At 36.0% G+C, this 17,836-nt stretch overlaps 2 protein-coding genes across 6 annotated transcripts; one reads left to right on the top strand and one right to left on the bottom strand.

Moving 5' to 3' along the window:
- Positions 1-30: 30 nt before the first annotated feature.
- Positions 31-2,574, bottom strand: LOC103962133. Of its 5 annotated transcripts, none has more exons than XR_007260492.1 (6): positions 1,806-1,873; positions 1,122-1,194; positions 570-692; positions 419-466; positions 225-321; positions 31-115 (listed from the first exon to the last, which is right to left on the bottom strand). XR_007260492.1 is itself a non-coding variant. In XM_048590369.1 (4 exons), exons 2-4 carry the CDS (start codon positions 1,272-1,274, stop codon positions 311-313), a joined length of 438 nt encoding a protein of 145 aa, XP_048446326.1. In that variant the 5' UTR covers positions 1,275-1,279; positions 1,806-1,896; the 3' UTR covers positions 296-310. The 5 variants fall into 5 exon arrangements, 1 of the variants encoding a protein (XP_048446326.1); XR_007260493.1 differs by having other exon boundaries at positions 38-115; positions 225-274; XR_007260491.1 differs by having other exon boundaries at positions 38-115; positions 225-274; positions 419-692.
- A 9,048-nt stretch (positions 2,575-11,622) lies between these two features.
- Positions 11,623-14,815, top strand: LOC103962134 (protein trichome birefringence-like 35). Its single transcript, XM_009374805.3, has 6 exons — positions 11,623-12,052; positions 12,194-12,473; positions 13,191-13,362; positions 13,595-13,791; positions 13,898-14,047; positions 14,327-14,815. Exons 1-6 carry the CDS (start codon positions 11,842-11,844, stop codon positions 14,655-14,657), a joined length of 1,341 nt encoding a protein of 446 aa, XP_009373080.1. The 5' UTR covers positions 11,623-11,841; the 3' UTR covers positions 14,658-14,815.
- Positions 14,816-17,836: the final 3,021 nt, after the last annotated feature.

Raw genomic sequence — 17,836 nt, 5'->3', positions numbered from 1 at the left:
AGCAAAGACGGATAATAAAAGTGCAAAACGAACTGGCAAAGAAAACGCGTCCATTGACAAAGAAGAAAAGGCTTCTCCAATGTCCCCCCACAATGTAACCATCACTTCCTCTTTCCTATTGACAAAGGGAACAACGAATAAACTTATCACTTTTTTTTTAATGCAAAAAATTAACAAATATTGAAAAAATATGTGACGAACAACCATATGAAACAAAATATAACCTTATATTCTCGATACGGACATCACACTTGTATACAATCCTCTGATTAATCTATTTGGATTCAAGAGGTTGTACATCGTTTATACGTCAAATGACATCTTATAATTTAAAACATAAACAAAGTTAAAGAGCAATTTGGAAAACAAATGCAAACACGCTTGAACCCATGCACATCCACATATAGATTAAAAGTACCTGTGAGAATGTCAACACTGTTCAAGCGAGGGTACAGTGTGTTATAATCTTGCAGAAAAAATTGATGGCGAGGGATAGGCGGGAAGACGCTTGCTAATTTTCGAAACACTGTTTTCGAGTTGAACAAAATCAAGGTTTCATGCGGTACTACCTTGTATTGTGCCCTAATTTTAACAGTCCGAAAATCCATGATTTCATAACATCCACCGGCTTCAATTTTGGAGGCCATAACATCGTGATCACCATCTGATGTACAGCCCTCCACCGCATGTTGCTTCACATTGCATTAATCAAATTATTACCATAAAATAAACACAACAAATCAAAACAGTTAAATAATTTGAGGCAAGATGTAAAAAACAAAAAATAAAATAAAATCTATGGGGGCACAAAAATTTGAGATAGAAAACACCACGCATCCAACATAACCAAAGAAGCCGAAAAATTGAAAAAAAAATAAATAAATAAATAAAAAATCTATGGGGGCACAAAAATTTGAGATAGAAAACACCATGCATCCAACATAACCAAAGAAGCCAAAAAATTGAGAAAAAAAACACGAAGACATGAAACAGATGGTTGACACATACATTTCGCTAACCATAAGACAACTAATTTTAAACATTCGACATGAACATTATTTACTCAATTAATTGTCATTGCCTCTACTTTTGATTAAACTAATCAAACAATGATTCCTCACCGCTTCATCGACGAACACACAGTGCAGGGCAGTGTACTTCTGAATAGTTCCTGGGATGATGGATTTCCAAATTCTGCATATCCGAACTTTGATTTTGTCAGCCTTCGTGTATGGTATTAACTGATTAACAGGAGTTGGGCAAATGTTTTCCATTTATCCTATGAAGAGGAAATTGCAGCGACACATTAAAAATTCCCACAAACCCACAAAAAGAAAAAACAATAAAAATTATAAATTATGTGCAATCAACATCCATGCTGTGAAATAAAGAGACAAAGAGTTGATCACATAACCAAAACGGCTATCATGAGGCCAAAAAAAGGGAAATTTTCAAACAAAAGATGTAAAAAAAATAAAAAAAATAAAAAAATAAAAAAATAAAAAAGGGAAAAATTCAAATGGTAGAGATCCTCGACATCTGTATCAAAATGTTATATTTATTAACCAAATTATTAATACAATTCTTGCATCTTAATATGTATCTAAATATCTCCACCTTCATTTAGCGAAAGTGATGTTAGCGGTGGTGTTGTAGAGGGGACGAAGAACAAAGAAAAATCAAAACAGAAAAATAGACAACTAATTCATCAACCAATACCAACTCCATCATGCGAAAAAAACCCAAAGTCTCAAAAACTACAGACCCATAACAGTTTCATCAAGTGACTAACCTCAAATGCTCACCTGCAACGACACTTCTTACACCCTCTGTCTCTTTCCCCAACCTCTGCTTCCCAAATGACGCACCTAGATCTCTCTTGCCACAGAAGTCGACTCCTCTCACAGTTTAAAACCCTAAAATCCATTCGAACCCATTACCTAAACAAAGAACATCACAAAAATTAGATGAACTGGAAAAAAAAAACCAACGAAATCCACATCTTTTTAAACGCAACAAAAGAAAACCCTTTCATAATAAAATCCATTCGAACCCAATACCCAAACAAAGAACATCACAAAAATTAACCAATGTACTGAAAAAAACCAACGAAGTCTAGATCTCTTTAAACGCAACAGAAGAAAACCCGTTCTGCAAACCAACATAAAAATCTGCAAAGGAAAACAAAAATCTAAAAGAAAATCACGCACCACAGAGTTATCAGAAGAAGGAAGCACCTGCGACGTTCTGAAAACCACGGCTGAGAAGAACAAAACACAAAAGCGCGCCAAAGAGAAGCACACAACGGGAACCAAAAGAAAAGAGAAGCTGAGAGCGATAGAAAACCACCAATGCAAGTGAGAAACGGAAACAAAAAGCAAGCAAAACAAACCCCAAAAGAGAATAGCACGATGACCGACACGTGTCACACATAATTCCCAACTTGTCCCTGCACGAACCACCAAAAACAATCAGAAGGCATGAAAAAGCCGAAGGGCAATTCAGCCACTGGAAAAGCACCCACCTAGTGCGGGCAAAGTAGGAATTTTACTATAGAAAAGGAAGAAACCAACGCCAAAACCTAAACAAACCAAGGGCAGATCCGTCCGGACACTATTGCTAAACAGTGCCAAGCTCAACTGTCTTTTAGTATATATAATATGTTTTTAAAAATCTAAAAATATATCAAATTTGATTTATTTATGCTTCTAACGTGATATATATATATATATATATATATATATTTATTTATTTATGTCATCTTCTGTCACAACTATTCTACAATCTTTTCGTGTCATTTCTTTGCTGTCAGTTGATACTCTTCCGTCCTCCTTTGTGAGTCATGTTCATTTCCCTTCTATTTTCATTTTATGCAAACCTCTTGATTTGAGTATTCGTACCATAGTACATTTGGAAAATAGATTCTAGTGGTGGATGATATGAGGTATGTTTCCATTTAGTATTGGTATGTTTCTAGCCGATGTGTCGGTACGTTTTAAGTTGGCATGGGTATATTTCGTATCAGCATCAGTACTTTCAATTTGGCATGGGTACATTTCTAGACGATATATTGGTACATTTCAAGTTGGCATGGGTACATCTCACATCAGCATTGGTATGTTTCAATTTGGCATCGGTACGTTTCAAGTCATATTGGTACATTTCAACATGGCATGAGTACAATTCAAATTAGAAATTAATATATTTAAATTTGGTTTCAATTTAAAATTCACCTTCATATATCTCATGCCGAATGACATTAATCTCATTCCTACTAATCCCTTTTGTTAACAACTTTTAAGCAAATTATATTGTGCTACAATATTTCAAAATCACTTGTTTTCTGTTACATACTACACAACCAACCACGCAATCAAACTAGAACTCAACAAGATAAATGTAGCGTCCATGGTGTTTTCATCATATTGGATTGGCTATCTAAATTTTTTCTACAAATGTAAGCTTTTTCCGTGATCAATGAAGTTTTATTATAGAAAAATAAATGCTGAAAATTCAAAAATTAAGGGATAATATTGATGATTTAATAGTTGATATCTATTAATTATCCAACATCCCTTAAAAAGGTGCATAGATTCTGACATGCCAAAAAACCTCTATTAACTAAAAGGCTTTTTAGCCAAAATGGTCTCTGAGATTTGCATAATACATCATTTTGGTCCCTGAGATTGAAAACCAATATAAATGGTCCCTGAGATTGTCCACCATCCATTATTTTGGTCTTTCTGTTAAAATCTTCGTTAAGTGTCCTGGAGCTCTTGGCCGAAAGTTTGGGCAATTTTCAAAGCTTCATAACTTCATCGTTTCTTAACCAAATTCGACCCATAATATATCAAAATGAAGATAGGAACGTGTAGAACAAGATTATACCATTTGGAAGCTAATAATTGCTGGAGATGGCCAGAAAATAGCCTGAAAGGTAACTGGTCCGTGGGAAAATTGGAAAGCTCACCAGAAACTGAGTAAATTTTAAATATTCATAACTTCTTCAATACTCAACGAAATCGAGTAATTTAAAAATGAAAATCATACTTCTCAACGAGATGAAGAGAATGGTACCTTTCTTGACAGCTAACTCATCATGGTTTGTCCGGAAAACAGCTCAAAAGTGGCTGTCTTGTCTCGAGTTAGCTACTTTCGAGCCATTTTTTGGCCAAACCACTGAGAATTAGCCATAGAGAAATATACCATTATCTTCTTCTCATTAAGAAATATGATTTTCATTTTTGAATCACTCGATTTTGTTGAGTATTGAAGAAGTTATGAATGTTTAGAGTTTACCCAGTTTTCGGTGAGTTTTTCAATTTTCCCGCTGACCAGTCACCTTTCAGGCTATTTTCCGGCCATCTCCAGCAACTATTGGGCTTCCAAATGAGTATAATCTTGTTCTAAACTTTCATATCTTCATTTTGATATTTTATAGGTCGAATTTGGTTAAGAAACGATTGAGTTACGAAGCTTTGAAAATTGCCTAAACTTCTAGCCAAGAGCTACGGGACACTTAACGGAAAGATCAAAATAATGGATGGTGGACAATCTTAAAGACCATTTATATTGATTTTCAATCTCAATGACCAAATTCATGTGTTATGCAAATCTCATGGACCATTTTGGCTAAAAAACCTAACTAAAAAGATTAAGTGGGAAGTCATCATATAACATTTTTCATTTAGGAAAAAAAATAATTTAAATAAATTTAAAATGCTTAGGTGGCCACTAGTCAAAGCGCTTTAATCAAATCTTCGAAAGACACAAATGTTTAGTAAAAAAATTGTAGAAACGGAGTGGGGCATTCTAATTATATGTATATATGGATTCAAGAAGTTTCCAATATGAATGCCACCATTTATTAGAATGTGTATATCCCCAACAACAACAAGAAAATGTACATCAACTTTTACTTTCTACAGTCAACATTGTGGATACAAATTTCTGCCTTTTTCTTCTTGGACGAAATTACATCTGCAAAACAATTAATACCTAAGGTCAAAGCCAAGAGCCTCACTCACCCACGATGACTTGAGAGGGGGGGCTTTGGCAGAAGAACCTTCGATGCCAAAGTTAGAATTTGAGAGAAAAAATGTTTAGAGAATTTTAGGAGAAGAATGAACTTGGTTTTTTGGAGAAATGGGGAGCTGTATATAGGGTTGTGGCCGGCCCTTATTCGGAGAAAAGGGGTCCGGCCACTTATGGTGGTTTTTGGCTCTAATTGTAAGATATTATGTCAAAATAATATCTTGCACTCAATTAGAAAATTAAGTAATTAATCCTAATTTGAAGAGAATAAATAGGGGTTACCTTGTGGGGAGGATTTGATGAGGATTGATGAAATAGGTTTTGAATAAATATCTATTTTGATCATTTTTTACCTTGATTGAGCCGTTATTGTCCGCTGCTTGCGTGTGGGAATCCCGGTGTGCCTCGAGGGTAGTTTTATCATTTTTACCCAAAAGTCCATGTGTCGCCTCCATAATTTTCTTGATTATTTTTGGCTTCACAAATGCCTCCACACCTACTGGCCTACTTGTAGGAAAGGGCAGTAGGTGTAGAGATCTCCAACTTTGATGCAGATTCCCACTTGGACTTGAAATTAGATTCTTCTAGGAAGGGGAAATAAATCACCTATGAAGCTTATTTAAGCCTACCTTAAGTAGGAGATTAAATCAATTTCGAAGGGCAATTATTTATCCCTAAAAGAAAGAGAGAAAGTTAGAGGATATTTGTTCCCCTTCTCCTAACTCTCTTCTTTGCTTGTCCGTGCAAAGAACTGTCTTCCGTTGATTTTTTTATTCTGCTCTGCGCCGCATCGATGTAAGAAAATTTTAAATTTCTTTGTCTTCTTCTTAGGTGGTGCTGTCACGGGGCAACCGTCAAGGTGGTATGGTTCGTCGGCTGGTAAAGGCCAAGAGTCGGCTTGGCACTGGCCGAGGAGGTAGTGTGGCAAGGGCCACAGCTTGTGCTACTCGGCTTGACTGAAGCCAAAGGCTGGCCCAGCATGGGTCGAGGAAATGGCGTGGCATAGGCCATAGTTTGGGCTGCGAAGTCTAGGCTATTTGCCAAGAATAAGGAAACTACTTGAGTTTGATTTCTCAGCTACCGTAGATAGAGCAATCAAGGACGGAGCTGCCAAGATCGCAGCTACTAAAGATGAAGTGTCGGATGAGCAAACTGTTGAGTGTAAAGTGATTGCTGGAGAGCAAACCCAGATGGGTGTCGGGGAATTAGTTTACCCTATCGCACTGGATTAGTTTATCCTCTCGCACTAGAGAGCAGACCCATATAGGTGTCGAGGAATTAGTTTACCCTCTCATATTAGATAGAAATTAGTTTATTCTCTCGCACTAGAGAGCAAACCCGAATGGGTGTTGGGGAATTAGTTTACCCTCTCGCACTGGAAAGCAATAAGTTTATCTTCTCACACTGGAGAGCAAACCCGAATGGGTGTTGGGGAATTAGTTTACCCTCTCGTACTGGAGAACAATTAGTTTATCCTCCTCTCGCACTGGAGAGCAATTAGTTTATCCTTTCACACTGGAGAGCAGACCAGGATGTGTCGGGGAATTAGTTTACCATCTCGCACTGGAGAGTAATTAGTTTATACTCTCGCACTAGAGAGCAGACCCATATAGGTGTCGAGTAATTGGTTTACCCTCTTACACTGAAGTGCAATTAGTTTACTTTCTCGCACTGAAGAGCTTACCTAGATGGGTGTCAGGGGATTGGTTTTCCCTCTCGCACTGGAAAGTATGGAAGTCGTTATCGTGAGTCCAGCTGAGGAAACAACTGAAATAATCCTTAGCCTACGAGGTCTTGTTTGGCGATTGCTTGAGACTTCGAACTGCTTGTGGAATCCGTGTAAGTGTGTAAGCATGAAGCACAGTAAGCTATTCTTGGACTTTCTCCAAGTATTGCACAATCCTTGAATGTTTCATCGTGTGTTCTTCTGAGGCTTGGTCAACTGAGAATCTAAGTGGATTGCAAGTTTCTCCACTGCTAAGTCTTTTGCCAGCAAAGGCTGCTAGTAAGGCTTCGTATTCTGCTTCGTTGTGTATTGAAAAAGTTATGAACGTTTAAAGTTTACCCAGTTTCCGACGAGTTTTCCAATTTTTTCGCAGACAAGTCACTTTTCAGGCTATTTTCCGGCCATCTTCGGCAACCATTGAGTTTACAAATATGTATAATCTTATTCTACACTTTCCTATCTTCATTTTGATATATTATGGGTCGAATTTGGTTAAGAAGCGATTGAGTTACAAAGCTTTGAAAATTGCATAAACTTCTGGCCAAGAGCTCCGAGACACTTAACGGAGTTTTTAACGGAATGACCAAAATAATGGATGGTGGACAGTCACAGGGACCATTTCTATTGATTTTCAATCTCAGGGACTAAATTGATGTGTTATGCAAATGTCAAAGATCATTTTGGCTAAAAAGCCGTTTAATAAAAACCAATGCTATAACTTTATTAATGAAAAAGAATTCAATATTATTGAAAAACCCTTAAATTTTAATAAAAATGACAAAAGAACTTAAATTTTTATTGAAAATGACACAATTTTAATGTTAAGAAAATTTAAAAAGAAAGACATGAAGCACGGACCCGTGCGTTTATCACAGACACTGTTTATGAACTGAAAACTAGTTTTTGGACTACTTTCACAAATAGTGTCTAGTTCTTAGTCATGTTTCATACATAATGCCTAGTTATTGAGTCCAATTTCATAAATGATGTATGGTAATTTGTACAGTTTCATAAATAATGTCTCTTTGTTGATCCAGTTTCATAAACAGTGCGTAGTTATTGGTCCATTTTGATAAATAGTGCCTAGTTCTTGATCATATTTAATAAATAGTGTCTAGTTGTTGGTCCAGTTTTATAAATAGTGTATAGTCCAGTTTCATAAATAGTTTCTACCTATTGGTTTAGTTTCAGAAATAATGCCTTTCGTTTCATAAATAGTGTTTACTTATTGGTCCAATTTCATAAATAGTGTCTACTTATTGATCTAGTTTCATAAATCGTGTCTACTTATTGATCAAGTTTTATAAATAGTGTCTAATTCTTGGATTAGTTTCATAAGGTTTGAAACTTAGACCCTATCACCCATTGCTCCGAAAACGATGAACCAAGAAATGAATTATTTAAATCCAAACCTTGAGAAGATTATGTTCTCAATAATCATATCTAAAAAGCTATTTCAACTACCAAATTAAAATTTCCTCGCATTTTTTACATACCTACAATAATTAAATGTAACTCTCTATTCAATTTCTTGAGCTTGGGTGTCATCTTGAGAAATTTTTCTTTGTGCCCGTAATACAAGTGGTACACCATATGTGTTATTATGTAAGTGGTGGAAAATTTTATTTTTATGTTATTAATTTTTTAACACAAGAATCTCACTACTTCTATAGAAATACCCCGTGTTCTGGGCACATTGAAAATTCTCTCGTCATTTTGACTACTATTGAGAAACAACACCACAAAAATAAAACTGGGGAATATAATTCAATTAAAGACTTTTTCTTATTCTAAGAAAAAAAAATCTCTTAATTGGATTGGATTGGCCGTTAGTCTCGAACCCAGTAAAAACTGGATTGTGAATTAGCACAAAACCAACATGCTTCAAGAAATTGGGGTGTGCCCAACGCATGTTTGTGCTTTTGGTGGTATTTATCTTCACTTAGAAGTGAGATGTCTTATGTTCAAATCTCATAGATGACGAATTCGATACCAAATTAAACTGCCTATTGTGTAGCTTAATCGAACTTCTCCTCCTTTTAATGTAAAAATATCGATGTACTAAAAAAAACGATTTATTATTTATGATCATATAGGCATTCTATCGACCGTTAAAAATTGCCCATATGCACTAGCAGAGGTACACCCACAGCAAAGGTGGGCTTTAGCCTAGGAAGCTTTAGTTTGAACTCCTGCTAATAGCTTTTGTAATTAACCTATTATACTTATATACACCCCACCCAATTCTAATAAAAAAAAATATAACTTAATGTGTAATTAATGCAATACTTTTTAAGAAAAAAAATGAAATTATATTACTTGTTTTGTTAGTTTGGATTATTATTTCAGATTTTAAAGTTTTATATTCATGTATTATAATATAATTCCATGTAGGTAAGAAAAAAATTATTTTACTTTATGGTAATTATTTTAGGCAGCCTACCCATAAAAATTGTTTTGGCTCCGCCCTTACCCACACGAAACCTTGACGTAATATGTTATTAAACTGTTGATCACGAACGCGTATTCAAACACGATTTAACTGAAAACATAACATATTATTGCAGAAGAATAGATACTACTAGCCAAAGTCCAAATAAGATAACATTTCCATTGCATGTATTTCACAAACTTCGAAATAGATTAACAAAGAAGCAGAATCTTCGGCTGTCAGAATCCTTAGCTTCTCATGTTTCCTTGTTTCATAGCCAAATATTATAATTCTGATTAAACCAACTAATCTTTGCTTAATCAGTGTGATTAAATTAAGGAATGCAATGCCACAGTTGAGTTCTACTGGGCCCCATTGCCTGTGGAATCAACCCAGATCGGATTGTAAGAGCGCAGGCAATTGAAAAACATGCAAGGCACTGGACGGACGCTAACTTTCTTGTTCTTAATTCGTATCTTTGGTAGAGAAGGGACCAAATGAATGTCTTGTATGTAGGGTTTCTAAATACCAAGATTCTATCGTGTTTCGAAATATTTTATATTTTAAAGTTTTAGTCATTAGATGTCAGTTATTTTATTTTTAACTCTCGAAATATGAAAGATCTCAGAGTATACTGAAAAATTCTTTAGTAGTTTTAGATAGAAGAAGTAGAAGTTATTTTTTGGATACAAATTTAGGTAGACGTTAGATAGAACTGTTTTTATTCTACCGGAGATAGAACTACTTATTTGACTTTGCAATTAAATTTTCGATTAATTAATTATGATTTTTGTTTTTGGCAATGATTGAAGGTGGGGGATCTTTTGAGAGCCCAGATTTCCCAGTTGGGATATTGAAAATTTGAAAGACGTTGAGATGTTTAGGGTTTATCAGATTGCTCTAAAGACGTGGTCATATAGGTTGGAGGTCCAAACTGTTTTTTGTTAGCATGTCACCCACTCACCAGAGGTATCAACATGGGACATTACTAGCAATTTCACGTTTTTTGACGATATTAGTTCATCATAGGTACAATTGATCATGTGTTCGTTAATAATTGATTCTGAAAATTGAGATACAAAACACATCACGGTTTAGTGTCTCTTTAGCGGTTTTCTATATCTATTTTTTTATTGAAACTATGTATTTAATTTTGTTTGTACATATTTTGTTGTATGCTTAAATAAGTTTATGATTATCTAATATTTGTCAGTCTAACGATATCTCTTTCCACTCAATATTGAAAGATGTTCCATATTCGAATGGTCACCCCTCAAAATGTAAATATAGAACGGATACTTGAGCGTCATATGAATATATTCTCATCTCGCTATATGTCATATCAATTGACTAGTTGTATGATAGAATCTACTAGTAAAACGGTTAGGTTAAACATATCGACTTGGGTTTTAAATGAAAGTATGACGTGGCTTTAAATTGCATGACAATTAACAAGGTTGGTGTACTTAACAAAGAAAGATTAAGGCATTTATGGGGTTTCTTAACAATGTAGATTTTAATGTCCAAAGCCTAGCAAAGCCAAAGGGTTTCACTCAAACTTGACCTTTTGTGCTGTCATGTACATTACTTATTCCATGTACAAAGCTAAAGGATTTCACCCTAACTTGAAATTTGGCTTCCACTAGACTTCTTGGTATATTTCGCTCTTTATATCTCTTAAATCATGTGATATGAAATTGAGAGAGTAATCATTTTCGGTGATATGCTAAAATCATAAAATTTGAATTTGACAACTTATATGGCACTTTGACATCTTTTAAATTTTGATTTCCACCCGATATGTTAATTTTAAACATAAAATAAAATTTTATATTTATTTTCTTTGCAGCGGTAATGAACGAAAATGAATTAAAATGTATAAAATTATTTAAACATTGCATTGGTAATGAAAAGAAACAAAAAAAAAGCTTTAAACCAATAAAAGTTTAATAAAAAGAATTTAATAATTAATTAAAAAATTAGAAGGTACAGTCAAATTTGGTTTCTCGTTGAAAACCTTTGCTTTTTTTTTTTTTTTTTTTTGGGCTATTGCTAGTTTGAAAATTTCTCTTAGCATGGTTTCTGGCTTGCAAACTACATAAAAACGGGAAGAGATCCCTCTGGATCTCTCCCACCAAGTCCTAAGGATCCGAAGATCTGGATCTTTAAAATTTGATCAAATGACTATAATTATTATAACTTTTAGGATAACTCTTATTTGTAATCATTAGATCAAATTTCAAGGACCTGAATATCTGGATCCCTAATATTTGATAGGAGAGATCCGGAGGGATCTCTTCCTATGAAACAATCCCAATCATATATCATCACCTTCCTTCCTATGATAAACTAGGATTATATAATCATAATTCTGATTAAAGCATATAAGCTGACATCATGTAATATGTAAATGCAAACAAAATCTTAAAACAATTAATTTTCTATTTCCACCTGCGTCATCAGTCTTCTTCTTCTTACCTGCCGCCCTCTCACTCTTCAGACAACGACTCCATCATTTCATACAGTCTCTGTCCCTTTTTCATACGATAATGATTGAACAAATTCGAACCCCCTTTTGATTTTTCTCTGTCTTTCAATTATTTGGTCAAATAATTTTCCGAAACGAAGCAAAAAGTCTCGATCTTTAGCGATGCAGCAGTTGCAGAGGTGGAAGTGGAGCAAGAAGAAAACCCAGTTTCCTGCTCTGGTGTTCGTCTTGTTTCTGTTCATAGCGTTCTCGAATCTCCACAGAGAACGCAGCATTCTGCAAATTCAAGAGAGCCCTGATCTCGTTCTTCACCGTCAAGATTCGTTCACTTTTGTAAAGCCGAATCTTTTCACCCCGCAAAATCATGCTCCAGGTAAGGCTGTGTTTGGTTCTGCTAAAAAAGCTTTCTGGGTTTGTTTTTCTGTATTTTTGTTTAATTTTTTTTCTGAATTCTTGATCAAATTTTTTCTTTGATTTGGTGAGGTGGGTTTAAGTTGGTTTTGTAAATTTTCAGGGGTTTTGAATAGATTCAGTACATGCAACTCCACCAGAGAGTACAGTGGTCAGAAAATTTTGTGGACTGCCAGGACGCCGGAGTACGGTCACCGGAGAGAGAGTTTGGAGAGGTGTGATGTGTTTTCCGGCAAATGGGTGTTTGATAATGCTTCGTATCCGCTGTACAAGGAGTCGGAGTGCCCTTACATGTCGGACCAGTTGGCCTGTCACAAGCATGGGAGGCCTGATTTGGGGTACCAGTACTGGAGATGGCAACCCCACAATTGCAACTTGAAGAGGTAAAGAGGTGTTTGGTTCTTTGGGATTGGAAATTCTAATCCCACATTGTCTGTTTGATTGTTTTCTATAGTAGAATTGGAAAAAGCATTTAGTTCTGAGTCGGTTTAATACAATTTCTAATTCAAGATACTCGAATCAATGAACTAGAATGTGTTTTGATCTTATTAGAGTTTGGCTTGTATAACAAGTATGGTATTTTCGGTTGTTTGAGAATGGAAATGTTGATTTCCCTTTTAAAAGGTTCTAAAAGACGCTAGGCGCTAATCGGGCCTAGTGCCTAGGGGCCTAGGTGGACTAGGCGGATTTAAGTAACTCTATTAAATTTCGTGTAAATAAGTGTCTGTTTATATTTAAAATATACGTTTCATCATAAAATACAAAATAGAATAACATATATATTATGAAGTATTGGAACATAATAAAAACATGGGAAACAAGCACATAGTGTGTGTTGATTTAAGTATTCAACAAGTCTCTTACAATTTATTAAAAAAATAAAATACAAAATGAAAGTCATCGTCTGGGCGAGCTAGGCGGGTGCCTAGCCGGTCTAGGAGGGCGCGTTAGCAGGTCTAGGTGCCCTTTCCTAATTTTCAAACACCTAGGCATTAATCAAGATGGTGACCAGCCACCTAGTGCCGCCTAGGCGCTAGGCAGGGATTTTTAGAACAATTATGTTTGGTTTTGTTGATAGATTGTTTTCTTTTTCTGTATAGATGGAATGTGACTGAAATGTGGGAGAAATTGAGAGGCAAAAGGCTGATGTTTGTAGGGGATTCACTAAACAGAGGGCAGTGGATATCGATGGTCTGTTTGTTACAGTCTGTGATTCCCGCAGATAAGAGATCAATGTCGCCAAATGCTGACCTTACCATTTTCCAAGCAGAGGTAAACATGATTTCCTATTAGAAGATGGGGCCTTGGTGCAACTATGTATAATGCATTAGGCTGCTCTTTTGTGACTAAGAGAAATCTTTTTAGTTTAGATCATGGAATGTTCTTTAGGAAACAATTGAATGTTGGTAATAAGTGTCGTCATGAAACTAGAACATACGTGAAATTTTTGGGTGCGGTTCCTTGTAGTAGGTGGGTGCATAAATTCCATTTGTGTAATTTCCAGGAATATAATGCTACTGTGGAATTTCTCTGGGCTCCGCTTCTTGTAGAATCTAATTCTGATGACCCGGTGAATCACCGAACATCTGATAGGATAATCCGACCAGATTCAGTTCTTAAGCATGCATCAATATGGGAGGATGCTGATATACTGATATTCAATTCCTACCTTTGGTGGAGACAAGGCCCAGTTAAGCTGTTGTGAGTATAATCGCAATACCATCCAGATTTCGGTTTAGAAAGAACTGAGTTATATAAAAACATAATGAATTGGTATCCTAATTGATCAGACTTTGAATTCATACAGATGGAGCGCTGAAGCAAACAGTGTTTGTGAAGAAGTAGACGGCCTTGGAGCCATGGAGTTGGCCATGGGGGCTTGGGCCGACTGGGCTTCCAAGGTCAATCCCCTCAAGAAGCAGGTCTTCTTCGTTACAACGTCTCCTACGCATCTCTGGTTTGCACCTTGCTCTTCTACAATATTCTTTTATCTACCACTTTGGCTGTTATTTCTCTGAAGATTTCAGATTTTGGAAAAGTATCCGAAAATTCAGTTACATTTGTATCCTCATGCTGCGGACCAGCATTGTCTAGTTACTGACATTTTATTTCGGTAAACCACGAATATGACCTGTGTATGCAAAATCATGGTCTTAATGTAGTTCTAGTTTTATCATTTTTGGAAATTTCATATATTACCTGTATGTATCTAATATGGAATTTCCTGAACTTTTAGGAGTAGAGAGTGGAAACCCGAAAGTGAAGGTAATTGTTACAGTGAGAAATCCCCCATTGACTCGGAGGGCTACTGGGGAAGTGGTTCTGACCTGCCCACCATGAGCATGGTGGAGAAGGTCCTCAGCAAGTTGAGTTCGAAGGTTTCTGTTATCAACATTACTCAATTATCTGAGTACCGGAAAGATGGCCACCCTTCCATCTACCGCAAATTCTGGGAGCCACTGCGGCCTGAGCAATTGTCTAATCCCACGAGTTACTCCGATTGCATACACTGGTGCTTGCCTGGTGTACCCGATGTATGGAACGAGTTGCTATTCCAATTCTTGTAAGCAAATGTACAATTTTTTCAAGGCATTCTTAGTGGTTTTATACAACAGGTTGCCTTGTTTTCTCAGCTCATGTGCATTACGAACCGGACCAGGAACCGTTAATGCCGTTGTTACACAGTTCGATTCATTGAATGTATAGTGCTAGTATTCAACTTGTATATCCCTTGTTCTTGCAATATTAGATCCATGCTTGCTGGGAATTATGAGCTTAATTTTTGTTATTTTTGTCAATATTATGAGTTCATTTATGAACTACTACTCTTATATCTCTGCGTTGGGCTTCTGCTCAATTCAAATAAGTTTAAGACCCGTAACTTCCAAGCCCAAAACAAAAGGTTGCAATTTTAGCAACTATACATTACCGAATCTTTTCTTGCATCAATACGGGACATAATTTTCGCACTTCTATTTTGTTCTTTTGCCTCTAGCGTTTGTTTGGATTGAATAACTCAGAGAGCAAATTAGGGGACAAAAATAGAAAAAAAGTGCAAAATAAGAAAACGAGAGCATGAAATCAGTAACATGATGATAAAGGGAGCTCTTAATATTTGATCAGCAGGAGCACTGACTCTGAGCAACTTTGTGTTGAGCGAAGATGGAACGATTCCCAAAGTAGAGAGAGTCAGATGTGTGCAATGGCTTTATGAAGGGTTTCAAACTCAATTAATTAATTGTTCATTTTGAATAATGAGAATATTTTCATAATCAATCTCATACAGATAGTCACTCGTAAAATATACGCATTGGTAGATTTGATATTTGTGTATACAATAATTTAATGGCCTTTCGTCTATAATTTGTGATGAGGAGAAATTAAATTGAAGACGAGTTGGACTGAGAAGAAATCAGAATGCAATTTTTCATTAAAATGGTCTACTAAACTATGTGGATTTGAAGCCGGATGACACTACTTACATACAAGTTGTTTAAAAATTCAACATAAATTGTTAACACTAATGAGTGATACACTTGGTTCGTTTGTGGCGTAGCGCCACTTCATGGGTTTATGCCGCAATTTGATTAGTCTCATACATAAGCTAATTAGTAGTGTACAGATGTTCGTACTTAATACGTCTTTACACCCTGTAAAACTTGAAAACTATTATGATTTAGAGATTTTTCTACTTTACACCAGAGCATGGTATCCATCGGTTTATGATCGTCGAATTATTTAGACTATTTTAACCTAACAAGAAAAAAAATCTTGACCCTCTTTTAATTCATTATATATTAATTCTAGCGAATTTCAGTATAGCTCATCATCGAAATGTAGTAGAATGCTCGTGAAGTTGAGTACAGCTCATCTTGTACTCAGTATCTTTAATATAATGTTAGTACACAGCTCATCAGTGTGTATATATTAGGGAATCATATACATTTACCTGAAATCTGTATTTGCCATTACCATTTACCACTGCATGATTGCATCGCATTGCATGCAGAGCCAGAGGCAACATCTGTCGAGCCATTAACATCCCACGTTCATCACTTGACATCAAGATAGGGCGCCTGATCCGGTTATGCCGTTGGCTGCATTACTCACGCCAGGACAAGAACACTGTATACAATTATATAGTTTAAATATTGGGAGTTTTCCACCAAACACTAATAACAGATAACTCTTGTTTCCATACAAAGTGAGTATTCACATGAAGCAGTAACGTATTTTTGGTTCCAAGTTAAGGACAGCAAAACGGAACTATGGCTTCAAAGAACACATTTGTGAAAATTCAAACTCGATTGAACTCTAACTCTTTTCTCGCTTTGCTTTGCGCTAGACTAAACTCTTGCGGTTACTTAAATATTTTGTACCAAGAAAGAAAGATATGCGTCTTGTGAATGGGCGGCAACAGAAATCTTGCGGGTCTGGGGCCGCGTTATGATGATCACATTTATGCACCCTGATTTCGTGGTTTGACTGTTTGACTCATTGGGGGGCACTTGGTTTGTCCGTTCCGCGAAGATATCACTTTTTACGGGATCCAGCAAAAGATTGTCCTACTATCACACTCTCTCTCTGGGTGCTTCCAACGTGTGCCACTTGACTTGTCGACTGCACGCATAGAATTAACAAGTTTTGTTAGTTTTAATCACGCTTGATTAAAAGCTTAAATCCCCTATAGTTGAATTGTTATCAAATTTGACTCGTTTATCATGTTTAGGGAAGAAAAATGGTTCAGTTAATCAGTCACACTTTTAGTCTAATTGTCAACCTTTGATGCAAGTGAATGTTTTCAGATCACAAGTTGTTCAATCACTTGTCAGTACTTAATCGCTAGTGCAACTTATATCAGATTAGCTAGTTAGTGAGACAATGACTTACTAAGATAAATATTAGTATCTTGTTAGCTGGTTGGATATTAACTTACTAAAGCGGTGCTCAATAGCTGCTTCAGGAATGGTAGACGTATTGGAGTAAGACACGGTCCACACCTCTATGGAAAGTAGTAATGAAAATTTTCTGTAACAAAATTGGCGTTCATAGGTAAAAAGCCTAACTTTCTATTTATGGAGAATAAGCAATGCTATTACATGGAGAATTAGCATCAACTATGTACTAACAATCGCGGTAACATGAATGAATATGTGTTTTCTTAATGAATGGGCGTAAAACACTTGTAGGTGGCTTGTAAGTGACTTTTTCGATCGTGTTAACTCAATAAGAACACGAATCTAATTCTGTTAGCTAGATCATGAGATGGATCTACATGGCCCCCCAGTTTCCCACATTGACAGCGATCAATGGTCCTCCTGAGATGACCACCACCACCACCGTTTTCATCACACTAATACTGGCCCTGCAATCTCACTCGCGCAAAACTCATCATTTTACCGACAATCGTACGGGCCGATTGATTTGTTTAAGAAAACCTTTATAACGAGAGGGAATATTTCTAACTTAATTAGCAGCAGATTCTTGCAATTTGCTTAAAAAATAGCAAGTTAATGATGATATAATAAGGAAGACAGTGGGACAGTTGGTGACAAGGGTTTAATTAGCTCAAATTAGAAAGAAAAACAAGTTTTGATGTAACAGCCTCCGTTCAAAAACCAGAAGGTGAGAGGTTTCTTTTCAGTTGTATCGCATTAGAAAAGGGATGAGGAAGTGCTTAGAAGAAGTGTAGAATCTAGCGCACAAAAGGGACGTTGATAAAACCCAAAAAAAGGTGCCAAATCTA

Source organism: the organism of the source record quoted next, unplaced genomic scaffold (assembly GCF_019419815.1).
Source record: "Pyrus x bretschneideri cultivar Hongxiangsu unplaced genomic scaffold, Pyrus_bretschneideri_v1 Contig317, whole genome shotgun sequence".
Classification (NCBI taxonomy): Eukaryota; Viridiplantae; Streptophyta; class Magnoliopsida; order Rosales; family Rosaceae; genus Pyrus; species Pyrus x bretschneideri.
The sequence above is the reverse complement of the archived record's forward strand: the minus strand, read 5'-3'. Positions and strand labels throughout refer to the sequence as shown.